This window comes from Culex pipiens, chromosome 3, assembly GCF_016801865.2.
Source record: "Culex pipiens pallens isolate TS chromosome 3, TS_CPP_V2, whole genome shotgun sequence".
Classification (NCBI taxonomy): domain Eukaryota; kingdom Metazoa; phylum Arthropoda; class Insecta; order Diptera; family Culicidae; genus Culex; species Culex pipiens.
The window spans coordinates 1,871,465-1,884,732 of record NC_068939.1 but is presented as its reverse complement, the minus strand read 5'-3'; the positions used below and the strand labels follow the sequence as shown (position 1 = coordinate 1,884,732).

Genomic DNA, 13,268 nt, shown 5'->3' with positions numbered 1-13,268 from the left:
TAAATGCATATGTAACCGTTAAAATTTTCCTCGATTGCATCAAACATTAAAACGAATCATGTTTAACTTTAATATTCCGACTAAACGCCATTTTCAAATTCATTACTCATTGTATTCTGAAAATTGGTCCAGAATTTGAGCAAAAATTAAATTTTAAAACATGACAAAAAAATTTAATCAGATCTCAATTCTAAAGATAATTTTTTAATAAAATTTTAATCTATATACATGTTTAATAATTTAGGATTGTAACCATTTATTAAAATCGATGTATGTTCAAGCAATATCTTGACTCTAGGAACAAAATCCTGCACATTTTATGGTTTAGAAATTTTAAATTTACGAAACCTTGCTAAATTGAAAATAAAGAAAACTTTATGTAAGAATTCATAAATTGATTAGTTTTATCCTGTAAATCTAATCTTAGTCTGCACTTGAATTCAAACATACCAATATTCGAAGCATCCAAAAATAAAGATTTTTAAAACATAATTTATTGAAATGATTGAAAATTATTTTTCGAATATCTTTATTTAAAAATGATAAAAAATCTTTTTTTTGTAATTTAAGGATTTTTTTAGTTGTAATTATTTTATATTTTTTTATGTATTTGATTTTATTCATTTATGGAATTTCTGATTTTTTTGAAATTATCATGTGTAATTATTATCTTAAATTTGTGTTTTAAAAGTAAAGAATACTTTCTGTAAGAATTCTTAAATCAATTACATTTTTCCTGTAAATCAAATCTTAGTCTGAATTTTGCTACAAGAACTATATTTTACTTTCAAACGAAAATTTAATAAAATGAGCTGTAGTACGGAGACTCTTAAAACTCCATACAAAAAAATCTCAAGGAACGGTCAAGAAAAGGTTTACGAAAAGACTTCTCTTAAGCGGTACGCAGCTGAAAAGTAACAGAAACAAAAAGCGTCGTTTGATATTTCTTCGGGAGCAATATGTGTTGATGAGATTTTGATTTGTTTATTTGGATGCGACTGAAAATAACGTTTGAAAATAATGTATTCGCTTAAATAATATTGAAGAATTGCCTCATGAAGCTGACTATCAAAACGCTGAATCTTAAAATGCTGAAATAAGGGAAAAGCCATTACAAAAATCACTTAATTTACTGGTAAATATAAATTAATTTAGGAATACTAGAATTCAAACATAAAAATATTTAAAGCATCCAAAAATTAAGATTGAAAAAACATAATTTATTGGATTTTGAATAACTTAATTTTAAAATGATATTTTTTTTAGTTTAGGATTTCTTAAGTATCAATTATTTTATTAATTTTTCAGTTTTAGATTTTTTAATTTTAGGAATTTCAGATTTTTTGATATTATTCTGTTGAATTGTTATCTTAAATTTTTTTATGTTTTTATTATTTTTATTTTTGATTTCTGGCATTTCTTTGTCTTATACCAAAAAAATTTAAATCAAAAATTATGAAAATTTAGAAATTTGAAAGTTTAAAATTTTTAAATCTTCAATTAGCCGTTGCGAATATTATTCTGAAGTTTATGTCACTAAACTCTGACCAAAGTTGAGAGGGTTACAAATCAAAACTACAAGCTATGGTTTTATTATTTTAAAAGTGTTCAAAACACACTTTAAATCAGTACAGTTGTTTTGCATCATTAGTTTTCAAAATATCTAGCTGATGGCGAAATCCTTTTTTCGTGAGAAAAAACTTTCCGCGGTTCCGCGACATGTTACAAAAATTCTAAATATTTTTAAACGAGCCCAAACATGTCGTATATGATTATCAAAGCAGGAAAAACATTTCAAATTTGTTTTCCAGACCGACCTGGTCGCTGGTCCTAAAAAGACTTAATCGAAATAAGTTATTTCCATTAAAATTGTGAAGCTTTTTTTTTTTTAATATTGTATTTGCTCTCTGTTTTTTGGTCCATTTTGAAAAGGTGGCAACATAAACTTTGGAAAATATTTACAATTGATATTCAGAAATAAGAAATTATAAAAAAATAATAAAGAAATTTTAAAATTTTCAAAATGCAAATTCTAATCTGTAAAATCAAAAAAATAGAAATTAAATAGTTTAAAAATGAATTATTGATTAGAAATTATATAATTTGAAAGTGATGTTAAATTAATTTAATTTCAAAGTTTTTGAATCCAAGCTTAAATTTTTTTAACGTTTTGAATATTTTTATCATTTTATTTCTTCCTTTAAAAATCGCAAGCTCATGCACAAAGTGAAAATTCGTTGATAATAAGTATTCACTTATTTGATCTTCCGATTTTTAATATATTAAATAAAAATTGGAGATTGGCCACAGTGGAAACTAAAAAATGTGACCAAAAGAAAGCATTTTGGACGAGTGGTTTCGGAAAAAAGGTATACGAAAAAGTAATAAAAAAATACACACAGATATTTCTCAAGCATTTTTCTCTAAGGTCTTAGATATGTAACTAACCATATTCTTAAAACCAAAACGATAAAATTAGAATTGTATTTCTGATAATTGTCAAAATTCACTCAAATGTTTTTCATATTAAATGCTTTCGTTTTTGAAAACAAAATCTTAATATTTTTGAGAAATTATGATAAATTTTGAAAAATGTAGAGAAAAAACATGTATTAACAGTTTAAAGGTTTTAATGCAAATAAAGGAGGGCTATTAATTTTACAATCCAAATTCGACTAGCCGAAGCCTCGATTATCCAAAGTTTCGATTATCCGAAGTTCGAAGGACTTCGGATAACCGAATCAGGAACAAATGAAATCGGCATGTTTTATTTGCTTGTTTTTAACATCAAATTCGGCATCTGTTTTTTTAATGGTCCAATACACCAAGTTTTTGCTTTTTGGGTGTTTTTTAATACCCCTGACGGTTTCAAAAGCACCCAAAAAGCAAAAACTGGAAATTTGGTTTATTAGACCTTTAAAAAAAACACTAGAAATATTTCTTGACCTCCATTTTGACCGCCACATTGAATCCAAAAATTCTAAATTATTTTATGGTTTTTCAGGGGTCATACTTAAGTTCTACAATCAAAAATAAGACAACAAGATCTAAGGATTTTTGCTGTCCCTATTCGGACTGTAGTCCCGATTCGCCCCAGATGACGGTAATTATTTCTATGTAGCCCCTTAGAGCAGTCCGCTCGGAAATTGCTATTTTCGAAGGTTAATAACTTTTTAGCAAAAAACCCAAAGAAATAAGGTGTCTTCGGGAAAGTTTTTCCAAATTTAAAGAAGATATTAGTTCTGAAAATTGATAAGAACTGGATAGTTATTGCGCCTTCCATTGGTCAAAAACTGAAACAGTTGCTTTTCTCCATACAATTTGACGATTTTGCCCAAACTTGGTGGTCAGTGGTCAGAAAAAGCTCAAATTTTGGAACTTAGGCTAGTGATGCGTAAATCTTTGATTTCAGGGGATAGCCCCAAGTAAGCCCAGATTTGGACCATCCTAACCAATGTCATGCTAAAACTACAAGATAAATGAGATGTTACTGAATGGAACAATGTTCAAATCTGCAGCTCAATTTTTAAATATCTAAATTTTGGATCCATAATCTACAAAAACTGAGCCCGGCAATGGACAGGCAAATTACTTAGTTTGATCAATCAATTCTTGATTCTCTATCTTACAAATTATTTCTGGGAAGAGAACACACAATCGTTGATTTTAGATTTTTTTAAGGTAGTGCAATTTTTAAAAAATTGGAAAAAATGTCGGGGGGGGCTGCAGCCCGGAAGCCCCCCCCCCCTGGCTACGGGCCTGCCCACGTGTGTACTAAAATGACCGTTTAGCTTAACTAAACGTTGCTTTTTGCTTCAATTACCCTGCCCGAAATCTAAAAAAAAACAACAACAAAGTATCTAAACGCCAGTCATTCCACACGAGTCCGTAAACTGTAGTTACTTACGACGTTCGTCGATGATCACCCCGTCTAACATTGCGACGCCGCCCAGCAAGAAGTCGCTACTAGCTGTTTTGTTGCTAGTACTAATTAGGTTGCTGACTGTTGCATAAAAAGCCAACGGAAAAACTTTAACTTAAATCTCCTTTTCAGCGAGCACCTTCGTAGACGCGGGGGTATTTATTGCATTTGGGGATAGCAGCAAAAAAAAAGTAAACTTGTGGTAGACCCGGTTCTTCTAGAATGAAGAGTGTCGAAATGTGGCCAAGTATGCGCAGCTATGCCAAGTACCTAAGTCGCGGTCGGAGCAAAAGCAAGCTGGATTAGAAAATCTTTCACTGCCACCAAGCCGGTTTCGTGGCGGCTTGTTGCGGTGCTGTTGTTGTCGTTGTTGCGGTAGGTCAGTTGGCCACCAATTAGAGCTTTTCGCTCGCTGACTCAGCCCGCGGAGGGGTTATGCAAGCAAAACTCTTAAGGAGCAGGGAGTTGTAGGTACACATAAGGAGTTGTAATGCCACACCATCATCATCAGCTTGACGACACTTGTCTCTGGCTGGCGAAAAAGTGCAACATGGTTCGAGGTGGTGGTGTTGGTGTGGTGTTCAAAGATTAATTCAAATCAATTATTGGAGTGGTGTTTGTGCTGGTTCTTGTAGTGAACGGTAATATGATAGGCTTTTTTCTGGGGATCTCTTGCCAAACCAGACGTGGCACGACGACACAAGATGCCACCTCCTACGGGGGCATCTCAGGTGAAGAAATAGCCATATCCATTACTACTAGTACGTACGTACCACGTTGAGCCATCTCGACAGATGATGAGTACGGCGTTGTGGGAGCTCTAATGTATGAAATCAAACGTGCCTTATGGTGTAAAAAGTATTGTGGCTTCTCTTTTGGATCTACATGACCATTAAAAAAGACCATACCTTTGTTGCATTCCACAACAAACCATTAATTCGGCATACTTCAAATCAGCTGATTGCTTGATCGCTCGAGGTTTGAGTGTAGACACACCGACAAAATGTAACCAATCGACCCTCACTCGCAGGGGGCCTGCACCAGACGATTTATGCAAATTTCCATCTCTCGATTGCATTTCGCTCAATTGCTGCAGTTGCTTGGTTGGGTGTGTACAAGAATGAGAAAAAGTCAATTATCGGTTTTTTTACCTCTGCTGCACGGCTCGCCAATCATTTCTTCTGAGTCCATCTGACTGTTGTTTCTTTTTCTTTATGTGAATCGATGGCTCATATTGTAGCCTCGGGATGTGAAAAAAACGTCGACGGCTATTATGTAATACTGGATATAAATATCCTCTGGTTTATTGATATTGATTCTTGAAAGCTGCAATTTGCCGTTTGGATGGACTCATGTCTCAAGACATATAGCTTCCAGAGTACAATTATTTTGTCGAAAGATTCTTGGTCCACAAGAAAAAAAAACATTTCAAACTGCAATTAAGCTAAGCCGTCAAGCGTGCACAGGACTAGCATCTTTTATGTCGCGCGCACTTTCCAGCTGACAATGGGCAATTAACACACGAGTTTATTGTGTGTGGCTCGGCACTTTCGTGGAGATTCGTTCTGGCCAGTGCCGGTTTGTCATCCATCAAGATCTCGCGCAAACTCGCATTAATCTTGACGAAAAACGTGCTGTTGTGACCCTTGCGCGCTCTCTGTGGTCTACTGTTGACAGAAATGGCGCGGACGAAACAAAACAAAAAATGCGCACAAGACTTGATTTGATCCAAGCAACCCATTCAGGATCATGCAAGCGAGACGAATCGAGGTGACACACAGCAGATGAAATGGACAGCGATGTCCTTTGCACGGAGAGTGGTGGAATGGCGATTTTAACACCTCTGTTTTGATAAGATGAGTAATCCGATGAATTTGAATTATGTTGAGGGGGAAACAAGTCACAAATGCATAAAAATAAAAAATAAAACAATTTTGTTGAAAACAAGCCAGCCAACCCAAAACATCAATTTAAAAAAATAATTTTTTTATTCTCTTTCTTGTTTTCTTCCACAGATATTTAGATTGATTTTGAGATTTTGTTTTTTAGATCAAGTCTAAAAATAAAAATGGAAGATAATCATGTCAAACTGTAAATATTTTATTTATTTTTTACAAATGTAAGGATTAAATAGAAAAAACTTTTTAAGTTTTTCAAAAAATTCTCAAACGCAAGAGTTAAATTTCACTTGCTTTGAATAAAAATGTTCGAAAAATCGGAAAATTTCATTTAAAAAGATTAGTTTTAAAATTGAAAATCAAGCCGATTGTATTCAAAATATATAGTCAATTTACCAGAATCGTGCTATCTTGTCTTATGTCGCTTTCTGAAGTTTCTAGAAAGTGCGTTTTTACTTTGACCTTGAAAAACAAAAAATAGAGAACACAAAACAAACACGTTTTTTGGAACCTCAAAATTTGGATGGACCTGGTTTCGGGACTCCGAAAATCAAAAATCAAAATGTAAAACGGATGAATCAATAGAGCACAATCTGATCTGATTTAAATTTTATACTATGTATGGAGTTTCCGGGGTTTAATGGATCAGGATTATCAGGATTGAAATTAATTTTTAGATATTTGTTATGGTTGGAAAGTGAGACATTGCAAGCCATAATAAAATTGCATTCTTAACTCAATTTAGCGCAAAATGTCCTCAAAAAATTAAAAATATGGTTTTAAAAATACACCTTTTAAAGAAGAAATTATATTAACAAATCATTATTTTTCTTAATTGTCCACATTATTTTCTTCAAGTCACCAAATATATCAGAAAACCATTTTCAAAGAAACACAGTTTCGTATACATTCAACCAATAATCAAAAAAGTAGAAAGTTGGTTTCAAAATTTGGTGTTTTGAATGAGCTTCTACGATTTCTCAAATCGACGATTCAAGGTATTTTTCCATTAGGACCAAATCTTGTCCGTGTATTCCATATATCAAAAATAGTCATTTTGTATAATCCGTTTTTCCATACAAGTCTCCTTACAATTTTGGGGACAAGTCATAAAAAAGTATGTAAATGTTTGAAATTCTGTGTTTTGAAAAGGGATTTATGGCACAGTTGATAAGGACTTTGCAAAGAATTTGCAATAAATAAAACAGAATTGAATTTGCAATTGAAATGTATTCTACATTTTTTGAATTGATAAAATGTACGATTTTTTTTAGCTTAAAAAATAATTCTTGGAAATTAAGCACCTCCGAAAAAAAAATTAATATGCTGAGAAAATTTCCTATAAGTTTCTCTCTGAGATCTCAGATACAGCTTCTCAAAAAATTTAAGTCGATGAAATTTAATTTCTTCAAGTGTCACCTAATTAGCATGAATTTCCATCTAACGATATCTCGGAAACTGTTGGTCAGATTTTCAATGTTAATCGGATTTTTTTTGTGAAATCTGATCTTTTAAGTAAAACTAATTTCAATATTTTAAAATCACGCATAAGTTGCGGCATAACATTAGAAAAATAGGTAATTTCCATATATTTTTTTAGACCAAAAATGTCAATTTTCGAAATCGTAGAAAACCACTCAATAGTGTATAAAGGAATTTTATAAAAATTCTAAATATTTTTTTCTAGCGAGCCCAAAACTGCTTAATAAGATCATCAATACAGTAAAAAAACTGTAAAATTGGAAGGTTCAATATTGCCTCGATTCGAAAAATTGGCAAAACACCAAAAAGAGGTTAATTTGCACACATATAGGTTCAATTACACATTGTTTCTGACATACCATCATCAGGAGTGGGGTGACATTTGGTCTGGGGTGAGATTGGGTCATACAAAAACGCTGAAATTTGTATGACCCAATGTAACCCAACACAACAATTTAAAAACAAATCTGATAAACGTATTCTAAAAATTAATCCCATTACGGATCTTGTAGCTTTGTATCGAATAATATCCAGTAACGTTCGTTCAGCAAAAAAAATCATCCCAACACTTCTCCACTCGCATCAGACAAAAGATCAATTTAATCAATCGCTAGGATTTATTACCCCCTCCCCGCTCCGCTTGATTAGAAGATGCTGTTTGATGTGCGCAAGTTTTCTCACCTCAGTCACACACACACACACACAAACACACGAGAAGTTCGTTTTGTAATTAGTTAGATTTGCGGTACAGAGTACAAAGGCAATTACTTTGTATGGATTTTTATTTGAATCGATATGTGTGCGGCGGCGCCTTGATTGGATGGGATGCTTGTTTTTGCACGCTGGGAGGTGTTGGTTTTTGCTTATTATTACGACAAAATATAATCTAATTAAAACCTGCCACGGTTTTCTGCAAGCAAGTTTGAGTAATTATTTAATTAAATGTGAGTCATTGTGGGTTTTATTAAATGACTTGCACAAATTTATATTGAATTGATTTTCAAAAATCCAAGCAGATTGATCAACGAGTACACTGAAATTTCTCTTACGCAAACAGTCAGAATTATACACGTTGAAATTTCAAATGATAAGTGATTCCGGATGCGCAAATACAAGTTCTTGAGATTTGCAAACAAGAAAAAACCAGATTCGTGTTCGTCAACATCAGCTTTGTTTGAAAAAAATATTGTTTGTTTTGATGTCTGTTCCTTCCAACCCACGATCGCAACCGGTGGATAATGAATGGACTTTGGCTCTTTTCGGGTTTTTCTCCATTTTGCTGATTGATGTACTCTAATAAAGCGAATTATTTCCTGGGAGTTCTGATCAGGTGGTTTCTTTTCTTCATGTTCTTGCAGGTCGCTTAGCAGTAATTATATTCGGGATAGCTACCCTCATCGCTGGTGTGATATTATCTTCGGTTCCTTGGTTAAATATTTTTATTATGAAGGTGTGTTGTTCATAACTGAATCGAAGGAAAGGATTTATTAAAACTTATCTGCTTGTATACTTTCAGAATTTAAGATTATGGAATGGCACACTCAGCTTCCACTATTGGCAGCGACCCGGTGTCACTAGGTTAACTAAGGTGTATATTTTTAACGTAACCAATCCGGAGGGGTTTCTCACCGGTGAAAAGCCAAAACTAGTTGAAGTAGGACCGTTCGTTTATAGGTGAGTAAATCTTTGTTTTTGTTAAGAATGGAATTTTTTCGATTGCTCTATTTGGAAAAACCATCATTCATTAATCATCGACAGAATTCATGGAATCTAATATACATATAAATAGCACAAGATGATATCGCAGTACGGAAGGGAGATCTAATAACCTGAAACACTACCTACGCACAGCGGCAGATTTATTATTAGTAACAATTGAACCGGGAATTCCCTTTCCCGGCCATTGACGTACCTCATGTGTGAGATTTGCTCGAGCAATCATCTCAGAATTGTTTTCCTTCGGAAAAATTTCATGAATTGAAATAGCTCCAACAACATCCTCTTAACTAGCTGTCAGGCAACATTTCCTTGCAGCTCTGCTTCTAGACTTGATCCTTGGATTTACACTAGAAAACCGTTACCTGTCGGGAGGAAATCCCGCTCCTAGCAGCAGTTCAGGTGATCGCATCGGAGGGTCAATGCATTCTCCATAAAGTTGTAAAGTGCACAGAGCAATCAAATTCCACACTCAAGTTCGACCAGTAAATTAACTGCTGCTACCTGGCTGGCTGGTCGCCATTAGAATTGTACGAACCTACGTGGAGTGTAATGTACTCATCTGTTGATGAACTGAACTGGCTGAGATGTATGAGGTCGCAAAGTCGATGAGTCAGCAAGTAAGGCCGGAGATATAGCTACTCTGTAGATCGGCTCTGTAACTAAGTTAATCAAGCGGTTCTTCCCAAGTAATCTAATGAGTGTGTGACGCTCCAGCAAAGTTAATTTGTTGTTGTTGATGTTGTTGGTGGAAGGCGGATACGCATTATCGTTATCGTTTCCGTTTGGACTCGGGAATGTTTTGCTCGGCAATTTCGTGGAATTTTACAAAGTGTTCAAGCATGACATGGGTAAATGTTATGACTGCCAGACAATGACAAATCTCACCAAGCTCAACACAATAAAATACAAACATACAAAAATACAAAAAAACCTCAGCTAAAAAGGATTGCAAGATCAAACTATTTTTGCATGAAGTTACAACACAATTACGACCACTTTGTCTAACATCAACGCCTTTTGCTGTGCTCTCTTTCCCCGTTTCGTTTCAGAGAAGATATGGAAAAAGTGAATATCAAGTTCCATGACAACTACACTGTAACATACCAGCACAAGAAAATCTTACAATTTGTTCCTGAGCTAAGCGTAGATAAGAACCAACGAATAACGACACCAAATATTCCACTGCTGGTTGGTAACTTCGAACTTATTTGGAGTTTTTAATAATCCTTTTTTTTTCCCCCGCAGACCATCTCGACCCAGAGCAACTACCTGGGCTACTTCCTGACGAAGACCATCTCGCTGGTGCTGACGGCGACCAAGTACAAGCCCTTCATTTCACTAACCGCGGACGAGCTGGTGTTTGGGTACGACGACACGCTCGTGAGTCTGGCGCATCGGTTCTACCCCCGAAATCGACGGCCTATGTCACAGATGGGGTTGCTGAATGGGGTAAGTGGCCCGATTTGGAACTCACCCTGCCAATGTCACCTCAAACATCTCAAGAGAGCAAACCATTTGCTCTTCGCTGCTTGCCTCGTCGCCCTCTGCTCGCGCCATTTTCCTTTCTTACTTTCAGAGTTCAAAGACCGGAACCTGGGGGTGAACTTCCTCATCACTGCACTGCCGCGCTTGAATTCGGACCTCACCTTACGATCACAAAACCGATATCTGGGTCTCCCATCACTACTCCATCATGATCATCATTCATCGTGTGCCGGTGGTATCATTTTGCGCTTTTGCTTTGTAGAGGTCCGACCCTACGCGGGGTTGGACTGTTTGTAGATCGTAGTCGTAGATTGTAATCAACCGATCGTAACTGTCTCCCGGCACCTCCTTCCTATTAGTAGCCCGGAGAACTGTAGAGTCTTCCCAGCCTCTCTCCCTGTCTGTCTCACTCTCGGAGTGTTCTACATTCTAATTCTTTAATCAGCGCAAAACAATCGAACATAAACACTGGAATCGGTTCCGCGTTTCTAGTCGTAACATTAAATTACCACTCGTCGTCGACACTTTACCCAGCCCGACAGCATATGCAAACACGGCTGAGAACAGTTTGTGTTTGTAGGCTGAGCCATTTTCACACCGCGAGCAGTTTTTTCCCATGGCGAGCAAGTTGAAGCGACGCACCATGGGTTAGAACAATTTTAAAATTGGAAAAGATAATATAACTCAAAACAAACTTCATTTTTTTGCCCACCTACACCACCCACAGTGCAACGATCGCCGATCATGAACCCACAGCGCGCATAACTACCCGCGAGTTACAACCAGCTGGGCCGCGAATAAAGGTGGCTCTCAAATCCATGGGATTAGCGTGTAATCAGTTGAGCTATTAAGATCACCTCCCGCGCACCGGGGTTCCAGCTGGGTAAACATACCAGATTAAAGCCCACCGGCTTTAGTTCACCGTGGATTATGTAGATTATGAAGCAGATGCCTATTGATTAGTGGATAATCTGCGAAGCCCGAGTGTGCCGTTGGCAATCAGTTGTTGCCGTGGCAGCGCTTAATTGATTTATGAGAGGTGAGGGGGAGGGGAAGTTTTAGAACAAGAACGTGAACGACATTCTTGAAGATCGCGGTGCCAGAGTTGTTTGTCGTCGCTCTTGTAGCGCCGTCGGATCTCGGTCATTGAAACTCTTTGACACAGTGCTGCTGCGCGTTGATGGAGTGCGTTATCATGGCACTTAATCGTGCGATCACGTTCTACTGCACGGAAGTTGTCCGTAAAGACTGTGATCTAGATCGACGTATCGACCTAATCAAGTATCTAGCGGTATTAGTGGTTTAGTTGAAGTTAATTTATGATGGTGTTATCTTTAGTAAATTTACTGAAGGACTTCTGATACACCATATAAAATCAGCGCTATATTTTGTTGTCATGGAACAAAACTACATCAGTTTCAAATAAAATCAGAATATGCATTTTCATCTAATAAAGTTTTATATTTTAACAAAATCTGTCCGAAGTATGTTTTTTTTTAAATGTCTAAAATGTGATTTACAATAACCTGTTAAATTACTCACTTCCTTTTGTCGTAGATTTGGCAGGAGCTCATTCCATGTATCGACAATCAAACCCTGAAAATTTCATACTAATCAGGAACTTTAAAAATGTTGCACAATAAAAGGATTTTTTAAGTACACTTGAAGAGTAAACATTTCCGTAATAAACATGTGTTTGAATTTTGCTTTGGTCAAAATAATTAGCCCTTTTTTTGTTTAAAACTAAGGGTAGGTACAGTCATCCCTCATTTTCGGAACAGTTTACAGATCTGCCAATGTTCAACAAATCATAGAAAATCGATAATTGAACATAATAATTTGTTTTTTCTTTCATGTAAAAGCTTTTCTTTCGATCTTTTGAATGATGTATAGACCGGCTGTTCAATTTTACGTTTTATATCAAGTTTTTAAAGAAAAACATTGACCCTTGAAATCAACAAATTCGAAACACTTTTTTTCTTACGATGTAAACAAACTTTTTTTTTCTCTCCAGGAGTACATATTTTTAACAAAAAAAAACTACCTTAATCCACCTATGTGGTTGATGCCTTCCTCACTTTTTACCAACAATGGGTAATATGAGTGATTTAGACACATATTTCAGCTATTTTTTTAGATCCAGAAAAATAAGTACACAGATATAACTTAAGTGGTCATAACTCGAGACAGGGTTGCCAGATCTTCTATGTTGTGGTCTTGTTGGAAAGGTCTCTTGATTATCTAACCAACGATGGGTCGGATGATGGATCCGGACATCGTTTACATACATTTAAGTGAGATCCGGCTTCAAAAAAGTACATAAATATCACTTAAGTAGTCATGACTCGAGACAGGGTTGCCAGATTTTTAATGTTGTGGACTCGTTGGAAAGGTCTCTCGATTACCTATCCAACGATGGGTTGGATGATGGATCCGGACATCGTTTACATACATTTAAATGAGATCTGGCTTCAAAAAAGTACATAAATATCACTTAAGTAGTCATTACTCGAGACAGGGTTGCCAGATCGTCAATGTTGTGGACTCATTGGAAAGGTCTTTCAATTACCTATCCAACGATGGTTTGGATGATGGATCCGGACATCGTTTACATACATTTAAATGAGATCCGGCTTCAAAAAAGTACATAAATATCACTTAAGTAGTCATTACTCGAGACAGGGTTGCCAGATTGTCAATGTTGTGGACTCATTGGAAAGGTCTCTCAATTACCTATCCAACGATGGTTTGGATGATGGATC

The 13,268-nt window shown here is 35.7% G+C and overlaps 1 protein-coding gene across 2 annotated transcripts in view; it reads left to right on the top strand.

Annotated features, from left to right (window-relative positions):
- The window catches only part of LOC120423010 (lysosome membrane protein 2), a 65,996-nt gene that overhangs the window by 36,589 nt on the left and 16,139 nt on the right, over positions 1-13,268 (top strand). The window contains exons 3-6 of one of the 2 annotated variants that reach the window (XM_039586641.2): positions 8,661-8,752; positions 8,819-8,976; positions 10,071-10,209; positions 10,267-10,470. In XM_039586641.2, coding sequence (XP_039442575.1) covers positions 8,661-8,752; positions 8,819-8,976; positions 10,071-10,209; positions 10,267-10,470 — 593 coding nt within the window. Of the gene's footprint in view, positions 1-8,660; positions 8,753-8,818; positions 8,977-10,070; positions 10,210-10,266; positions 10,471-13,268 lie in introns of those variants that run through there. The other variant, XM_039586642.2, reaches the window with a different exon arrangement.